Genomic DNA, 19,854 nt, shown 5'->3' with positions numbered 1-19,854 from the left:
CTGGCAGCACAGAAAGCCTGGGCAAGATTAATTTCTGATAATGCAGTTGGCTGTTCTGGGAATGCTTTTAACTAATAGTGGCTGTTCATATCCAAAGTATTCCCTGTTTAAGTTTTAATAATGCTGAATTTACTTGGTTTTACCTGGTTTTTAACTATGCAGGTGCTAATCCATGCAGTATCTTATGTAGTATTTTAGAGGCATATCTCGCCATTGATATATGTAGCATTTAATATAGGATTTTAATGGTGTATTTTATATTGTATTGAATTATCTGGTTTTCATGTATTTTGTTTGTTTATGGTCTAAGCATCAAATAAAACTTGACATATCTGAAATCATTTTCCATTTGGAATTCAGTAGGTAAGAATCAACCACGAGCATGACAAGGTGTGTATCTCTGTCGAGGTAATTAATTGGCAGATAATGTTTCTGTTATACTGGGCTGGAGGATGTATGAATCCTCTTCCCTTGTTGATGGGCTAGAAATGCCACTACTACTCACAGCAGGCCTACTGTCTTGATTATCTTTTTCATCAAAGTTCACTGCTTTAGCAGTGAACAACAGTAATAGGGATCTTTACATTTAAAAGAGGAGACATTCAGTCATAAAATTGTATGAATGTCACAGGCTATTTAATCTTACATTCTGCACAGCATGAGTTTAATTTTTTCAGCTTACAAACAACAGGATATGTATTTACAGGACAGAGCATTCACATACTCTGATTCTCTCTGTTTCCTCAATGAGGTTGAATACTTTTGTTCTTATCAACTAAATATCATCCATAAATGAATATATGCAGAGGTGGGAGGAGGAAATAATCAGTACTGCAATGAAACAGAGAGGGTTGGACACCCTTGGTTAGCTGCTGGTTCCTCAGTGATCCAACAGGACCTATCACTTAACCTGTGCTGGACAGCAAGATCTGGGAATGTGCAATATAGAGAAAGGAATCAGGGGCAAACATCTCCCCTAGTCTCATAATTCAACAAAAGTTAGATAAAGTAATTGAGGAGGGATTCATCAATGGTCACTAGTCAGGATGACTACATAGCACAATCAATAAGACAGGTAGTACCCCTTGTAACATTCTCTCCCAGGTGGCAGATTCACATAATTCTTAATGGACTAAAACTGGTGACAGGCAATAAATTGACATTTAGTTGCCCACTTCCCTTATGGGAATGATGTTCTAGTAGTAGGTTTCTCATAGGTAAATGATCAGCCATCATGTGGCGCAGTGGGTTAAAGCCCTGTGCCGGCAGGACTGAAGACCAACAGGTCGCAGGTTCGAATCCGGGGAGAGGCGGATGAGCTCCCTCTATCAGCTCCAGCTCCTCATGCGGGGACATGAGAGAAGCCTCTCACAAGGATGATAAAAACATCAAATCATCCAGGCGTCCTCTGGGCAACGTCCTTGCAGACGGCCAATTCTCTCATACCAGGAGTCACTCCTGACATGACAAAAAAAGCCATCATGTGACTAGAATATCAGACTAAATAGATTAAATCCAATTTGGAACTTCTTATGATCACAATGGCTTTCAGCCACCAGTTTAAGTTCACCAGGGTCATCCAGTATCAGAACAGGGCCCAGAAGTTGCCTGCAGAAAGAAAGGACTGGAAAGTAACACTTCAGATGCTTAACCCAACACCAAAATGTCTTGTTCAAGTAATGATGTTCCTGTTGAATGCCAAGATATAATACACAGCTCTTTACTTCTTTGCGAAGCACTTCAGTTCCTAGAAAAACTATATACATTCCAAATAAGTGAGTGTTCTTACAACTGTCAAGGGAAAGAATGTCTGAGGATTAGTTGAGGTCATTGTCAGAGCTCTGGCCTTTTCTTTTCCCTTTGAGGTTATGAGCATCATAAATGATGACCCTGGAGAGATGAGCACTAACTTCACCCAGAAAACAGAACCACCTCTGCAGTAAATCCTTTGCTTTCTTTTCTGATTGCTAGATTATTATTTTTTCCTGCCAAATTGATCTCCTTCTGCAGAAGATGATATTAGTGCCTGGGTAGAGGAAGGGTTTATGCTTTGCAGGTAAGAAAACAACTTCTTCATCCCATTTTGAACTTTTGACCTTGGGCTTAGGATGTGTAATTGAATCCACTGCATTTTGTAGGTCCCTGTGTAGCATATTTCATAGTACTTTAACACTTGCCTTCACAGCTCCTTTCAAGATCATACTCTTTTCAAGACTATGGTTAGTGAAATGTTAAAAATTGGTGGTTTTGGTAGGAAAAAATAGGCTGAACGTTGATTCCTTCAGGAAAGCCTTAATTAATTAATCAACACCCTACATTTCTCCTTGCACATTTCTCCTTGGACCCAAGACAGCTTACAACCAATTTAAAACAAAGGTTAAAATAATTCATGAAACAATTATGTTTAAAAATTGCCACTTTTTAACAGTTTAAAGTACATTTAAAACATAACGAAAAGATAAAATCAAAGCCCTTTTTGACACAAGAACTATGAAGTAAAGGCCAGTCGCAATAAGAAGGTATTTGCAGAATCCAGTTAGAAGCAACAGAAGCTACAAGCTACATTACGCTTTTTAGTTCTAACATCAAAGTCACTATCCAAGGTGCTGAACCCTATCATTATGGTGTTTAGTATCTACATGAAGATTTGTTTAGAAGAGAAATTCCGTTGGAAAAAAATAGTTGGCTTACAACAATCTGTTACTATTAAACAATGATCCATGCAAGCCAAAGATGAGACAGGAGTTAAAGACAAAGTTTCAGTGGTTTGCTCATAGATATATCACTGAATGGTTTAAGGAGGTAAAATTAATTTGGAGATTGAAAGTTTATTATATTCTGAGGATAACCACTTGATTGCAAATATGTATAAACTGCTGTTAAAATATGAAATGGAGGAGGAAAAAGTGAAAGATTATAAAAACTAGGCATACAAATCCAACTGGAGCAATGCAAAGAGTTTCAAATTCACTTTGAGTAATGATTTGAAAGAAATTTTCTATAACATGACATATAGGTGGAATTTGACACCAGAGAGTCTTTCTATGATGTATAAAGGCAGTTCTAGTAGATGTTGGAAAGGTGAGAACATTTTATCAGTTTGCAGTTTGTTTTGTATTCTGCAGCTATTGTTGCATTTTATTGATCTTAATCAGGAGGGGTTGTGATGTTTAGGTTGGTTGTTGTCGCTTTATGCCTTTGCTCTTTTTGTATATTGCATGTTTGCACCTTTGAATGCTTTGTGAGATGATGGCAGAGTATAAATGTTTATTATTATTGTTGTTGTTGTTGGCTGATGAATATTTGTGAATTAGCTGAGATGGTGCTGATCAAGTAGAAATCCTTGATGAATTTTAAGAAAGACTGGAACTTATTTATTTCTTTTTGTTGTTGCTGTTTTCTGATTGAGAAGAGTGGTATTAAAAGCAGAAATGTTGATATATAGCGATATCTAAAGAGAGTGGAAAATAATTAAAAATCAACAGGCAGTGAGTGTGAAGCTTGTAGATTAGCTTTAGTAGGTTATATGTTTAGAATGTGTTCACTAGTGTGGGTTTGTTTATGTTAGGGTGATTGTCCTAGAGTTGTGTTCATTGTAGCTTAGTATTATATATTATGAAAAAATATTTTCCTGGCATTGTTTATTTTTTCTTTCCCTCTGTATTTCTGAATAAAAATCAATAAAAACAATAAAAAAAGGATAAGACTCAACCTGTAATAGATATATCTTGTTTGTCCTTTATGGAAAATATTGCCAAGGTCCTCTTTGCCTGGTAACAAGAAGGGCAGTGGCTGTGCTCCAGTCTTCATTCCAAGGAACAATTAGAGGCAAATATGAAGTACTTTGGCCACATAATGAGAGACAGGAAAGCTTGGAGAAAATAATGATGGTGGGGAAAATGGAAGGAAAAGGGAAGAGGGGCTGACCAAGGGCAAGATGGATGGATGTTATCGTTGAAGTGACTGGCTTGATCTTGAAGGAGCTGGGGTGGTAATGGCCAACAGAGAGTTCTGGAGTGGGCTGGTTCATGAGATTATAAAGAGTTGCAAGTGACCGAACAACTAAACAACCAAATTCAATAAATTCAGCATTTTGTATAGCTCCTTTAAAGTTTAGCATAAAGTCTGGAGTGCCAGCCTTAACCTCTTGGTAGCCTTTTAGTATTCCTTCCCTGAAACAGGCTGATCTATTTGACTCACCACAGTAAATCGGTCAAATTTGTTGGCAGTGAGAGTGGCTGAATTGAATCAATTGTGATAATTAATTAATTAATTACAGGTTTAGAGTTTCAACACTTTTGATTTCTTGTTTAGAAATGACTAATAACAGGTGGCTTTTCTAACTTCATCATCTTTTTAGTTGTGCATGAAGCTCTCGGGTTTCTGACATTTCAGGAAATAAGGAAGGCAGAAATAAAATTATCTGATCTCCAGGCAGCTCTAGATTAAATCAACAAAAGGTAACCTACAAGCAATAAATCTATGAAAGCAAAGACATTTTTTCAGAAAGCCAGTCACTCATTAGAAGGAAGCAATAAAGATGAACAGGAAGGGGTAGGATTTTTTTTTTTACCTCTGTTGCCCATATGACAGTGTAAGCATGAAGCTGCACAATTCCATTCTCCAACTGGATATTACCTGGAAACTTCTGAATGGGGGGAAAATGTCAAGACAATGTAAAATCACTCACATCTACATTAGATCAAATAAATGACTGTGTATTTTATATGACTGCATTATTGGGGCACCTTTTCTCCGTTTCTCTCTACTGCCAATATGGAGTCCCCCAGAGCCCATCACATGATGCAGGCCTAATTCCAGTGGGACTCTTGGTCTCTGTGCTGGCAGCATTGACCATGGATGACAACAATGCCAGAGAAGGCAAAAAGGAAGTGGAACAGACCAAGAAACATCATAGCAAGGGATACTATGGACCGCATGATTTCCCTTGCTGTCCCCCACTTTAATAATGACCATCTGATAAGGTCCTAAAACTGTGAATTCTAAGATTTCATAGGATGCAGACATGAACATTAGAGTAGAAATATAATACTACAGCTATGTGAAGAAATCCCTGGTAGACTGAGGAAGTGCTTCTCTCTTAGAAATTCTATTGTATTCAAAATCCTGTTGGGTCCGTATTGATATGGAAGTATTTTTAAAGTCATTTTAAATTCTAGTGGACATTTTCATCTCCCTCCTTTCCACCATGAATTTTTGCTCTAGAAACAGCAATAAGATACTATGCTAGATATTTATACTTCAGTGCACATTAGGAGAATCTTTGGATCCATTTTTTCCATTCCATTGCCAGATTCTCCTTGTTCCTCTCTAAGTGCCTTGCAATTTTATTGTCCAGAAGGTGGGAGAAGCAACAAGGGATTAACTATTCTGAATCTCATCTTAACCAACACTGAGACCTAGTAAATTGAGTGGAATTGATGGGATCCTTATGTAGGAGTGACCATGTGCACCTTCTGAAACAGAGGAAAGGGGACACTAAGAGAAGTCAGACATACATTCTAGATTTTAGAAGAGCTGACTTCAGGAAATTTAGGGAAATGCTGAATGTGATCCCATGGAGAGGAGTGCTTAAAGAGAAGAGAGTTAATGATGGATGGAATTTCTTTAAAAGTGAGATACTGAAGGCACAAATGCAAACAATGCCAACAAGGAGAAAATATAAGGGAAATCTAAAGAAACCAGAATAGAGGCCCAAAAATACTTTCAACTGAGCTAAGATGTAAAAGGAACAGGTACAAGAAATGGAAATGGGGGAAAATCTCCAAAGAGGAATTCAAACAAATAACCAACATATGTAGGAAAAAGGTTCATAAAGCTAAGGTGCAAAATGAGCCCAGGCTTGCCAAAGAGAATAAAAACAATAAAAAGGGGTTCTTTGGTTATGTCAGGAGAAAAAGGAAGAAAAAAAAAACAGTAGAGCCTCTGCCTGGAGAAGGTGGTGAAATGCTAACAGGGGATAGGGAAAAGGTAAATCTGCTTAACACCTTCTTTGCCACAGTCTTCCCCCAAAAAGAGATAGTTGTTCAACCAGAGCAATATGGAGCACACGAGGTAATAGGGGAAATGCAACCCAAAATAGGTGAAGAAATAATCCAGGAGTACTCTAAATGAATTCAAGTCTCTGGGGCCAGATGAACTACATCCAAGAGTATTAAGGAATTAGCAGAAGTCATTTCAGAACCACTGGAAGTAATCTTTGAGAATTCTTGGAAAAGTCCTAGCAAACTGGAGGAGGGCAAATATATGTCCATATCTTCAAGAAGGGAGAAAAAGAGGACCTAAACCATTACCGTCCAGTCAACCTGACATCAATACCAGAAAAGACCCTGGAGCAGATCATTAAGGAGGGAGTATGCAATCACTTAGAAAGGAATGCTGTGATTACTAAAAGTCAACATGAATTTCTCAAAAACAAGTCATGCTAGACTAATCTCTTTTCATTTCTCAATAGAGTTACTAGCTTGGCAGATGCAGGGAATGCCATGGATGTAGCATATCTTGATTTTAGTAAGATCTTCAACAAGGGACCCCATGACCTTCTTGCAAGCAAACTAGTCAAATGTGGGCTAGGCAATGCTTCTATTAAGTAGATCTATAATTGGTTAAGTGACTGAACCCAAAAGATGCTCACCAAAGGTTCCACTTCATTCTGGAAAGAAATGACTAGTGGAGTGCCACAGGGTTCGGTCCTGGACCCAGTTCTGTTCAACATCCTTATTAATGACTTGGATGAAATTTTAGAGAGCACACTTATCAAGTTTACAGATGACACTAATTTTGGAAGGATAGCTAAAACTCCAGAGGGCAGGATCAGAATTCAAAATGACCTAAACAGATTAGAGAGCTGGGCCAAAACTAACAAAAATAAATTTCAACAAGGACAAATGTAAGATACTACACTTAGGCAGAAAAAATAAAATACAAAGATACAGGATGGGCGATGCCTGGCTTGACAACAGTACATGTGAAGATGATCTTGGAGTCTTCATTGGCAACTAGTTGAACATGACCCATCAATGTGATGCAGCAGCTTAAAAAACCAATGGGATTTTGGGCTGCATCAAAAGGAGTATAGTGTCTAGATCGAGGGAAGTCATTGTGCCTCTCTATTCTACTGCTATTAGACGTCACCTGGAATACTGTGCCCAATTCTGGGCATCACAGTTTAAAAGAGATATTGACACGCTGGAAGGCATCCATAGGAGGGCAACTGAAATGATCAAAGGTTTGAAGACCATGCCCTATGAGGAGCATTTAGCTTGCAAAAGAGAAGGTTGAGAGGGGACATGATCACCATGTATAAATATGTTCAAGGATGTCATAAGGAAGAGGGAGCAGGCTTGTTTTCCGCTGCCACTGAGACTGTCAGAGTTTGTTTTAGTAAATTGACATAAAACCTGAGGCCCAGATGAAGCCTAGCCACCAGGCAAATTTCTGACTCATCATGTTGCAAGCAGGTGGCTGATGCAATGTGGGAGGGTATAAAAGTAAAGTGCCCATGTGCTGTGAAGAGTGAGTTTGGAGTGGGTTGAGAGAGTCAGCTGTGGAGAGTTTGGTTGAGGCTTGAATTCTTACTACTGGCTATAAGGGAAATCTCCCAGGAATAACTTCCTGACTGTGTGAGCTATTCAACAGTGGAGCTCTCTACCATGGGGTGTAGTAGAAGTTCCTTTCTTGGAGGCTTTTAAACAGAGGCTGGATCTGTCGGAGGTACTTAGAATGTGCTTTTCTTGTATTACAGGGGGTTGTACTAGATGGTCCGTGTGGCCTCTTCCAACTTTATTATTCTATGATTCTATTACTCTAATTTTGGAGTTCTGACTGAGGGCAAGGCAGAAACATTCACTGTAGCTGGAAGGAGCTAGAGAGTTTGGGGAAACATTACATATTACACTATGTGATGTTTGATCAAAGCACTACATCACACTATGGAGAGGGACATTGCAACACCTTTCAGACTAACCAAAAGAAAAAAAGTTGGTAGAATAGGCTTATTTATTAAATGCTTAGAGTGAAGTGCCTAGGAGTGAACTTTTATAGTTATGAATGAGAACTTGTGGATATGATATGATATCCATGCCTCTTTCCATATGAAACTACCAAAAACCATCATGAAATCTGTGTCCATCCATCTAAAGATGCAGGTTGTTAGATAGTTAAGATAGGGGTTTTTCAGTAGCAGCCCTGTTGTTGTTGAACCGTCTCCCAGGGAAGATCCGTATCTACATTCAATAAAACAAAATAAATGAATATTTGACTTACTCCTTTAGGAGTGGTGCATCCCATAAGGCAGCCAGACTCTGCAGCTGTTTTTAGCATCTCAAATAGAGAATCAGGAGGGTTCTTAAGGTTAAAAGGCATCTCAACTCCTCCAGTGAAGTCCACCAAAGCTTCTGTAAGGTAGCCCTGGTCCAAATTTGTATAGGAACCACGCAATCTGGAAGATACATATATTTAAAAAACTTTTGAAGTTAAGGAAGAGGAGGGGGTATCTTAATTTTGTGTGGCATTGGCATTGCTTAAGAATTGATGGATGGCAAAGTTAGCTGCTAATACCTAGCTTTACATTTCAAAACTCCCGAGCATCACATTTCAACAGTCTTAATATGAACTGAAAACTGGAAGAGAAATAACGTCAAATTGAATGTATGTGCTGTTATTCATTCATTCATGTATTTGTTTAAATTATTTGAGATCTGAGTGGCCCTAGCTGCCAAAGATATTCCCAGCAGCTCAGACCAAGATAACAGATATCAAAACAACAAAATAAGATTAAAAACCAATAAAACTGCATAATAGATGTACAAATACCTATTGCTTTGTGTCTGAATTTCAGGGGCAACAAAACAGAAAGGAACAAATTAAGTGTCAGTTGTAAACCTGGCCTTTATGGTACAGACTGAAATTACTTTTACGACAGGGATAGCTAGGAAAGTTGTTCATTTTCTATTTGAATATAAAATGAATGATAGCCCTCATACTTCCTTAACTAATATCCACACTTCATTAAACAATAAAATGAAGTAAAACACAAACATCCTTTTGTTTTCTCACATGTCGGCATTTATGACACAGTGCTTTGTTTAAAAATGCACACGTTAACAATTGCATATATTAGAGAAAAGGGCATACAAAAAGGCACATATTTATTTATTTATTTATTTATTTATTATTTAAACTTATATGCCGCCACTCCCCTGGGGATCGGAGCGGCTTACAAGAATAGCTAAAATCTAACAAAGTTTAAAAGCAATTTAAAACAATTTAAAAACAACAGTATCAAACATTAAAAGCCTGTCGGAACAGGTATGTCTTACATGCCCTGCAGAAAGCTGGTAAGTCCCGCAGGGCACGAACCTCAGGTGGCAGAGCATTCCAGACTGATGGCGCCACTGCTGTGAAGGCTCTGCGTCTGGTTGCCACTAGACGCAAGGTCTTGACACTGGGGACCTCCAATAGATCTTGGTCCTCAGAACGGAGGGATCTCTGGGGTTGGTAGGGGGTGAGACGATCCCTCAGATACATTGGCCCCAGACCATGCAAGGCCTTAAAGGTGAGTACCATCACTTTGAAAGTGATCCGGTGCTCAATTGGTAACCAATGCAGCTGTAGTAGGATTGGTGTTATGTGGCATCTCATCGGAATTCCCGCAAGAAGCCGAGCAGCTGCGTTTTGTATCAACTTGAGCTTCCGAATCACCGACAGAGGGAGGCCAATGTAGAGGGCGTTACAGTAGTCCAGTCTTGAGATGACTGTGGCCTGGATCACCGTAGCTAGGTCATCCCTGGACAGGTAGGGGGCCAGCCGTCTAGCCTGCCGCAGGTGAAAGTAGGCGTTTCTGCTCACGGCGGAGACCTGGGCCTCCATTGTCAGCAGAGGATCCAAAAGGACTCCCAGACTCTTTACCAATGATGACGGGCGTAACGCCTCGCCATCCAGGGTGGGCAGATGGATGTCCCCACTGCCCGATCCACCCAGCCATAGGATCTCCGTCTTTGCTGGATTCACCCTCAACCTGCTGGCATGCAGCCATCCAGTACCGGCCTCGAGGCACTGATGGAAACAATCGGGTACAGAGTCCGGTCGGCCTTCCATCTTCAGCACCAGCTGAGTGTCATCGGCATACTGATAACACTCAAGCCCAAAACCTCGAACCAGCTGAGCAAGTGGTCACATATAGATGTTAAACAACAGAGGGGAGAGAATGGCCCCCTGAGGAACCCCACAAGATAGAGGGGACCTCTCAGAGACCAGGCCTCCCCTCTCCACTTGCTGTCCACGGTTGTGAAGAAAGGAGGACAGCCAGTTTAAAGCTGTCCCCCTGATTCCAGCAACAGCAAGGCGGTGGGTCAAGAGATTGTGGTCAACTGTGTCAAATGCTGCTGTGAGATCCAATAGCACAAGCAGCGCTGACCCGCCCTGGTCAATCTGGCATCGAAGGTGATCCGTGATGGAGACCAGCACAGTCTCTGTCCCATGCCCCGCACGGAAGCCGGATTGGAAGGGATCTAGTCCGGCTGTGTTGTCTAGGAATTGCTGCAACTGCTCCGCTGCTGCCCTCTCAATCACCTTGCCCAGGAATGAGAGATTTGAAACTGGGCGGTAACTGGAGGGAACCGAGGGATCTAAATCTGGTTTCTTCAGCAAAGGAGAGACCACCACCTCTTTTAAACCCTCTGGAAAGACTCCTTGCTCAAGGGAGCTGTTTATGATCTTCAACAGAGGGTCATGTAATCCCTCCAAGCAGGATTTCACCAACCAAGAGGGACACAGGAGCAAGTGGTCGGTCTAGCTGCAGCTATGAGCCTATCGACAGCCCCTGCATCCAGCGGGATGAACCGGTCAAGGATGGGCCCAGCAAGTGGCCACGGGGTCTCAAGTTCTCTCACTGTATCAATTGTGGCGGGGAGGTCCCGGCGAAGTAGCGAGATCTTGTCTGCAAAATAGCTCTGAAAAACCTCGGCTGGAGGGGCCTGATCACCACTTTTTGGGACGGTAGGAACCGTCGTTAGAGATCGAATTATTTTGAACAATTTTGCCAGGTGTGAGCTAGCAGACGCTATCAAAGAAGCAGAATATACTCGCTTTGCCTCAGTGATAGCATGCTCATAGGATTCCCTGAATGCCTTATAAGCTGATCTCGATGCTCCATCACGGAGTTCTCGCCACACACCCTCCAGCTGTCTCTTTTCCTGCTTCATCAGTCGAAGTTCCTCGGTGAACCAAGGAGACCGATTTTGGCGGGGTCTGAGAGGGCGTCTAGGGGCGATCTCGTCAAGTGCATTGGATAGCCTGATGTTCCATGTGTCCACCTGCACATCGATCGAGTCGCTGACAGGCTCCAAATCCCTCAGAGCATTCCGGAACCTACTGGGTTCCATAAGTCTCATTGGGCGAGCCCAAATTGGCTCGGCGCCCTTGCAGCGTGGGTAGGCATGCTCCAACCGGACTCTTAAGGGCAAAACAAACAAAGCTATGCTTGGAATTGTTTGTGCAGAATTTGAAAAAAAAAAAACAAACTGATTCAGAAGAGGAAAAAATAATCTGGGGCTTGAAAAAATGAGAATGTTACATAAAATGAAACAATTCAATCCATCTTTATTTCTAGTAGGCCATTTTACTGCATGTGAAAGTAAGATATAAAATAGGCAAGTGCCAGGGAAGGAAACTGTAAGGTTATTACAATCGTTATCATCATACATAAGCATGATGAGTGAATGATGCTGTTTGGAAAACTAGCTAATGAGAATCTTTCCTGGAAGAAAATGAGTTGCAATCAAAATAAACAAACATTTACATAGGAAAAGGTCAATTTTGACATTTTCAATTTTTGTGGGAAAGCAAGAAAGATCAATGCTATGTTATGATGATGATTTCTGCTATCAATCAACATTTCTTTGAAAAATATCAGTCTGGTGCTGATGGGCAAAGTTTTGCCTCAGTGATTGAGGCCACCAAGCCTTGCTTGGAGTGGTTGAAGGGAAGTAGGGAAAGATCATTCACTCAACAAGCAGATCATGAAATAAAACTGTTATTGGATTGTAAAGGTTCCTTGAGTCTCATGTGGAGAGAAAGTTGGGAGAGGAGGGAAAGAGAGAAGAGAGATACAGTAAATCTCTAGAAAGTGCAAGTGGAGAATCACATGAATAAACACTCTCCCATGATACATGAGGAAAAGTTGAAGGAGCTCACTCATTGATGTTCCTGTAACTGGTCTTGCTGCCATGTTTGAACTAATTGGAGTTTCTGAACTTGGTACAGAGTTCGCCCAAAGTAAAACAATTGCAGAAATCCAACTACCAGTGCATGTACTACCATCTTTACGTTATCCAATTCTAGGAAGGGGCACAGCTAGAGTATCAACCAAAGCTGTTAGTAAGCACTCCCGACTGTTACCTCTACCTGGAATGGATCCAGGAGCATTTTAAAGCTGCAATCATAGTCCTCACTACTGTTATTATTACATATTTGATAATATTAAAGAAATGCTCTTAACTTACACTTTATTTTAACTGGTTTAGCTTTTCTATTCAGTTTAAATTTCAATATATCCTTAGGCAGGTCTTTGTGCCTTGTTGAATTTTGAACAGAAACACTACATTGTACATCGCATTCTGAGAGCTTAAACAACTCCCCTGGTTCCATGTTTACAATCTTCTGAATTCAAAAAATAAATCGCCCCTGCTGGAAGGTGATCTAATGTAAATCAGGTGAAGAGTGGAATTTAGCACTAGCAAATCTATGTACAACATTGCCACTAATCTTAGATTACTTCATTTTAATTTTGTTCAGGTCACTGAATGTTCATCAGATAGCATCATGTCTCCAGGTGGGATCTTTCAAGTGTGTTCCTTTATCTTGGGCTTTTGATCCCAAATGCAAAAAAGAAGGAGGAGAGATGGGGGAGGAGAGGTTAGATTAATCAGAATCGACTGTAGATAACAGGAATACGTGCCATTAAATATCACAGTAAGTATACTATCTGAGAAACACAGAGAATCAGAAAATGAAATCCATGGTTAATTGCATCTTAAAACAATGTTCCCTACCTAGACCGGCAAGAAAAAAATTTATAGTATGCACAAGGGAAAATCCTCCTGCAGAAAATCTCATGAACAGCATTTCTCTCCATCTTAATGTAATCACGATCTGGAATGAAAATGCTTTTCAGCAAAGTGATACCTGAGTCAAGTCTTCCTAATCTAAAGTATATTTCCATCTCAAAAACCATCTTTTAAAAGCCCAATGCTTATTATCTGTTTCTTTGTGCTGCTGTTGAACATCCTTTTTTGTTTGGTTTTGTTGCATGGAAAGGCAAATGGTGGATTTGAGCTACATATGATGCATGAGAAGATGAAATTTCATCCAAACTGAAATGGAGGTCATATGAAATGAAGCGAAGTAATTCTGCTTGGCATCAACTATAACTGAAGAGGCTGTCTTTACTGTGACTGTCTATGTTAGTCTTCAGCAGCAGGAGAATACATATCTTTTTCATCTATGTGTATATTATTATTATTATTATTATTATTATTATTATTATTATTACCCTGCTTTATCTCTCCCAGAGGGAACTCAAAGTGGCTTGACATAAAGGTATTAGTCTACACTTTAAAATATACAAATATGCAAATATTAAAACAGGAATAAACACAAACAGTAGTAAAAAAAATTCACAGTTAAAATCCATCAATGAGAAGATTAATCTGGAGAAGGCAGATAGAGGCAAGAGGAGTAGGAAGAGGACAGATGCAAAGTAGAATGCGCTTTTATTAGAACCAGAAACAATTTATTCCTATCCCATCCCAGTAATTAAGTCCTATAGCCACTGACCTAGGATAAAATCTCACTTAACATAGTGAAATCTACTTCTGAGTAGACTATTTTAGACATTATACTATTAAGTTCTGAACTCAAAGGAAATGTGGATCTACTACATTTTATCTACAAATGGTTTCTGACTTCTATCTTACCTAGAGCAGGTCAATTATAGAGTAGATCAATTATGTGATGACATCTAACCAAGTGTTGACATCATTATTTACTGTATTTATATCTCGTCCTTCTCACCCTGAAGGGAACTCAGCAGCAATGTGATGCCATATCAATAGAAATATAACAAAACAGACATATACCTTTAAAACATAAATTAAAAAGCAATATAAACATTAAGACCCGTTATTAAATGCGAACCGAAGTCATAGTCAAAAGTTGTTCCAATTGTTATTGCACATATTTCAATTTCACTTATTGCATTGTACTACTGGCCAAAGCTTGGTTCCAGAGCCATGTTTTTATTTTCTTTCTGAAGGTCAGGAGAGAGGGGGATGAACTAATTTCACTGGGAAGTTAGATATCCCAGGGGCCAACACTGTGAAGGGCTTGTCTCTCGTCCCCACCAGTCACACCTGCGAAGGAGGTGGGACTGAGAGCAGGACCACCCCAGACAATCTTTACCTCTGAGGTGGTTCATAGAGGGAGATGTGTTTGGACAGGTATGCTGGGCCAGAACCATTTAGGACTTTATAGGCTAAAGCCAGCACTTTAAATTGTGCTCGGTTAGCAGATGGGCAATCAGTGGAGCTGATGTAACAGGGGAGTTGTATGCTCCCTGTACACCACTCTGGTGAGAAATCTGGCTGTTGCCCGTTGGAGCAATTGAAGCTTCCCAACAGTCTTCAAAGGTAACCCCACATAGAGCACATTGCAGTAGTCTATTCAGGATGTAACAAGAGCATGGATTCAATAGAAATCTTTGATGTAGAACTGCCAATAGGTTTCAGCCAATTCTATCTGTCTTTTGTAATGCTTTTCCTACTTTCGTGAACCATAGAGAAAATGCCAGTTAAGCATGGCATGCTTGATGGTGCAAATACGATGTGAACGAAAAAGATTCTGTACCTACTTGGCATAGGCTTTTTCAAGCAAAGGAGGCCAAAATTCATTTTTGCTGCGAGGATGGACAAATAAGAAATTGTCATCGAGAAAAGGAAGTCGGTCATCTATCACCACGTCCACCCAGTCTCCAAACTGCCAGAACTAGAATAGGGAAAAAAGGATAAACTTAATTTATAGGAACATGTGCTAGTCCTAGCTGGTAAAAAGGGGTCCCAACATGAAATGTTAAATTCCCTTATGGCACATATAAGCATCCATAGCAATTGAAGCCTATCCAAACCCTTAACTGTCCAGGTATCTCAATATTTAAAGGAATGCATCAGGCTGGATCTATACTGCCATATAATCCAGTTCAAAGCAGATAATCTGGATTATATGGTAGTTTAGATGGCTCCTCCTCACTCTACGTATAACTGCCCATGAATTGGGATCTGCCAAAGGACACTTCTCTGTATTCTACCTGTTTGAACTGTTCCTTTGTTTACTATGTTTTTATCCTATTTAAATTGTTTATGGTTTTATCTAGATGTAATTTAAATTGTTTATATTGTCTGCTGCTCTGAAATCCCATGATAAAGGGCATGGCAGATGTGCATTAATAAATCAATGAATAAATAAATGTATAATCTCAAGGATAACCATGCAATGCAGAAAAATAGCTTGCAATTCTCTATTGGACAGAGATGTCATGAGAATAACAATGGGAAATGAAAATGGCCAAAGAACCAGTTCCCAATAAAAACTGTGTGATAGAGGTCTAAATTCACTTCCCAGTTACAACTAGAGTAGATCCACTGCGTTAATGCTGAATGATCAAACATGTTCCTAGAGAAGACATTCATTTTCTGTTACAGGTATTTGTTCTTTATATAAAAAAAACAAAAAAACCCAAACCCTCTCTTTCCATATATAATAATTCATATGAGAGATCATATCTCTACATATGTTTAATGAGATCTTCTAGAGATGTCTTTTCTTTGACCCATCACTGCTACAAGTGCATCTCTTGGAAACACAGGAGAGAGCTTTCTCTATGGCTTCCTCTTTGCTAGCCTTTGACAACTTGATGAAGACAGTTTTAGTAGGCCTTTGAGAACTGATTGCTCATAGGGAAGGAACCTTCAGTAGTGTGATAAATGAGTGGTTCCTCCAGGTATTTTGGAATTCAACTCCCAGAAACCCCAGTCATCTTACCAGCTGTTAGGAATTGTGGGAGCTGAAATCTAAAACATCCAGAGGGCCAAAGGTGATAAATCATCTGTAGTTGCTTTTAAAAAAATAGATATTTTAATAGCTTAAACATATTTTAATCATCTGGACTTTTAGCTATATCAATTTTATTTTTTTCAAGATGCCTTAAAGTCCTAGGACTGGGGGAAAGAGGAAATAAGAATAAGAATAATGCTTTTATGAATGGCTGCTATTCATGTGTCCCTTGATTTGGCATTTCTAAACAAAAGGAAGAAATACAATTTTAAAATTGTTATTATTTCCTGTTAGGGAGAGTGGTCAATGTTCCAAATGAGAATACACCATAAACCTATGATATGGAATTATCACACTAACTAGCCATTTTCGCTTCAGTTTTTGTTCTTAGAGAGAGAGAGACAGGCCCGTAGCCAGGATTTCGTTTCGGGGGGGGCTAAAAAATTTTCAGGGGGGGTTTCGGGGGGGGGGCTGAGTTTCGGGGGGGGCTGAGTCTGAGTGAAAGAGGGTCTAACCTAGCAAACCTTTTGTATCATTACCCCAATACCCCCATACATATGGGATATATTGAGAATGGTGATCAAATCATGATATTAATAAACATAACAGTTTAAATAATGCACCAGTAAGGCCTTTTCGCGAACCACCATGAGAATTTCGGGGGGGGGGCTGAAGCCCCCCGAGCCCCCCCCCTGGCTACATGCCTGGAGAGAGAGAAGATTCTCCTCTATTCACAGGCACCACAAGCTGAGTTGACATTTTCATAGAACAATCCATTTATTTCCCCACAATCTCTCTCCTGGGTACTCACACAGTCAGTTCAGGCCCATCTTGCCATTGGGAAGAACATCTTGTCTATAACAGCTGCTCAGTGAAATAAACTGTCTGGGAGAATGGTGGATTTCCTTCTCTGGAGGTATTTAAACAGAATTCGGATGGCCAACTTTGGAACTTGCTTTAATTATCCATTCTTAGACTACTACTTTGAAATCATGAATCTCTACACTTTTAAGCAAAAAAGGAAATGCAAACACTCAGCATATGGAGTTATGTGGGTGTTTTGACTTTATGAGCCCTATCTGTGAGTGCATAATGCATTTCTTTATCAGATAACCATACTCAGGGCAGTATTAGGCAAAGGAAACAACAGAGGAAGTCAGCAAAAGCACTGTCACTCAGAGGACATCTTCATTGGCTGCCTGGCTGTGGAATGACCTGCTGGAAGACGGTCAACAGCTAAATGAGCTGTTAGGATTCAAGACTCAACTGAAGACGATCGCTTTTGGCAGGCCTACCAGTCAATTTTGTACTACGAATTTTAAATGTATATTTTATAAGTAGAGTAAAGGTAAAGGTTTCCCCTTGACATTAAGTCTAATCGAGTTCAGCTCTGGGGTGCTGCTCATCTCCATTTCTAAGCTGAAGAGCTGGAGTTGTCTGTAGAGGCCTCCAAGGTCATGTGGCCAGCATGCCTGCATGAACCGCTGTTACCTTCCTGCTGAAGTGGTACCTTTGCATGTTTTCAAAATGCTAGGCTGGCAGAAGCTGAGGCTAACAATGGGAGATCACACCGTCCTGCAGATTCGAACCACCAGCCTTCCAGTCAGCAATTTCTGCAGTTTAGTTTAACCCGCTGTGCCTGTTTTAGAAGTATTGGTGTTTTAATCTTTGTTCTGTTTTGCAGTATATGAATATTTATGGATTCTTGTTTTATCTATGTATTTTAACTATATTCTACGTTGCCTCAAGACATGAGGAGATGACAGTAACAAATTATCATCACTATTATTATCGTACCTAGTTCTAATTCAGACTCCACACAAGTAATGCACAAACAGGACATCAGGGTAGGCAGTATGGAATTAACTTGACCAAATGGTCTGACCTGTTTTCTACAGTGTACAAGTAATGGAGTTTGACACCACTCTAACTGATAGGGCCCAGTGCTATAGAATCATGGGAGTTGTAGTTTCATTAGGTATGAGCAGCACACTTCAGCAGAGAAGGCTAAAGATCTTTTAAAAGTGCCACTCTCACAATCTCATAGCATTGAGTTATGGCAATTAAAGCTGGGTTGATTCTGTAGTGTAGTAGCATCCTCAGGCCGCTTCCACCTAGCTGCATAAAATCCACATTGAACTGGATTATATGACAGTGTGGACTCAGATAAACCAGTTCAAAGCAGATACTGTGGATTATCTGCCTTGATATTCTGGGTTATATCAAGGGCCCTGAGTCTATAACTCTCAACCCTTGGCATTTAAGGCATACTGCCCATTGGCTCTGAGGGTTCTGAAAGGTTCCAAACCACTGGTCTGGATGTTCTGATTTAGGATTAACAAAATAACAATCATCACTTATGTGTGTGCTTGAAGTTTTTTTAATCTAGGAAACATTTAAAAAACTAGGCAGTCTCAGGTATGAGTTTAAGATTGTTATTTTTTCAGGCTTGGTACCCACAAGCATTATCTGACAAAACTGATTACTGAAGTTTGAAACAGAAAGAAGCATTTGATACCCTCCCTCATTGCAAAAGCTCCCTATTGATTTAACTTTAAAAGAAATCCAGGAAGCCAAGTTTAAATTTTGCATAACAAGAAGTAGAAAGGCTTTGGATGCAAATTGAGTTTATCAGAACCATCAAAGTAAAAATAAAAAACTTCTTTGAGCCAGTAAAAAAGAATCAAGTTTGTTTCATCTTTAATGTAATTTCCCAAACCATAGTGAAATGATGGTGTGAGAAATCATTTTGCTATCTACATGAGGATGGAGGCCAGCTGTGAATGTGTTCTGGCATCATGTGCCAGTATGATGGGCAGAGAGGGATGACCTAATCTACTAACCAGCCTTGTCCTCCATCTTTCCTCTTGGACTTCTTTCACTCACCCTCCTGTCTCCTTACACAGTGTAATCATTTTGGTCACTACAGGACTGAGTAGGAACCCCCCCCCCCCCTCCACACATACACACACAGGTTTTTTTCCACCTAACATAAATTGTCATGGAGAATCTGAGCACTGACTAAGGGTGGTATCTTCAATAAGTCTTCACCATAGGTGTTCTGGGGAGAGTACACCTTCTGGCACATTTGTGTAGGATGGGATTTTGGAACTGCTCCTGTGTATCATGCAATCTTGGGATTGGGGAAAAATCTGTTCTTGGGCTGGTCTCTGAGTCTTTTGTCCTCACTAGGGGCCAAAGTGACCTGGGGGCTTATACCCTCTGGCTAGCTTTCCAGTGTATTGGATGGACCTGAAAGCAACTCTGACTTTCATGGATTCCTCTCGAAGGAATATTTTCACCTAGAGGGGGCTGGGAGCTCAGGTCTGGGGAGACAGACCACTCCAGCCATTCTGTCACCAAATTTTTCCTTCATTACTTATCACAAAAAAAAAACACAGTTAAATAGGAAATTGTTAATAAAATTGCTCCTATTTTAGCTCATGTTTTGTGTCTGGTCTCCTTGGACTGGGTAGCAAATGTAGTTCATTGATAGAGAACTAAAGTGTAGAGCAGGAGAGCATACACTGGGAGTATCTTTTCAAACTCATTGACACTGAAATATATTTCAATTCACAACTGAAAGCTGGTGACTTTCAACAAGTGGCATTTTGCAGATGGTCTGAAGTTTGAAGGTTCAGAGTATGGAAAAACCATGCTGAATAGGGGAGTCTATGAGTTGTAGCTCCAAAAGTAACTTTCCCAAGCTCTATTAAAGTCAAGACT

The 19,854-nt window shown here is 40.1% G+C and overlaps 1 protein-coding gene across 1 annotated transcript in view; it reads right to left on the bottom strand.

Annotated features, from left to right (window-relative positions):
- The window catches only part of CAPN13 (calpain 13), an 89,394-nt gene that overhangs the window by 33,253 nt on the left and 36,287 nt on the right, over positions 1-19,854 (bottom strand). Inside the window, exons 5-7 of the mRNA XM_067462573.1 lie at positions 14,930-15,063; positions 8,287-8,461; positions 4,574-4,648 (exon numbers count right to left, since the gene is read on the bottom strand). Coding sequence (XP_067318674.1) covers positions 4,574-4,648; positions 8,287-8,461; positions 14,930-15,063 — 384 coding nt within the window. The remainder of the gene's footprint in view (positions 1-4,573; positions 4,649-8,286; positions 8,462-14,929; positions 15,064-19,854) is intronic.

The sequence above is a fragment of the Anolis sagrei genome, chromosome 1 (assembly GCF_037176765.1).
Source record: "Anolis sagrei isolate rAnoSag1 chromosome 1, rAnoSag1.mat, whole genome shotgun sequence".
Lineage (NCBI taxonomy): Eukaryota > Metazoa > Chordata > Lepidosauria > Squamata > Dactyloidae > Anolis > Anolis sagrei.
The sequence above is the reverse complement of the archived record's forward strand: the minus strand, read 5'-3'. Positions and strand labels throughout refer to the sequence as shown.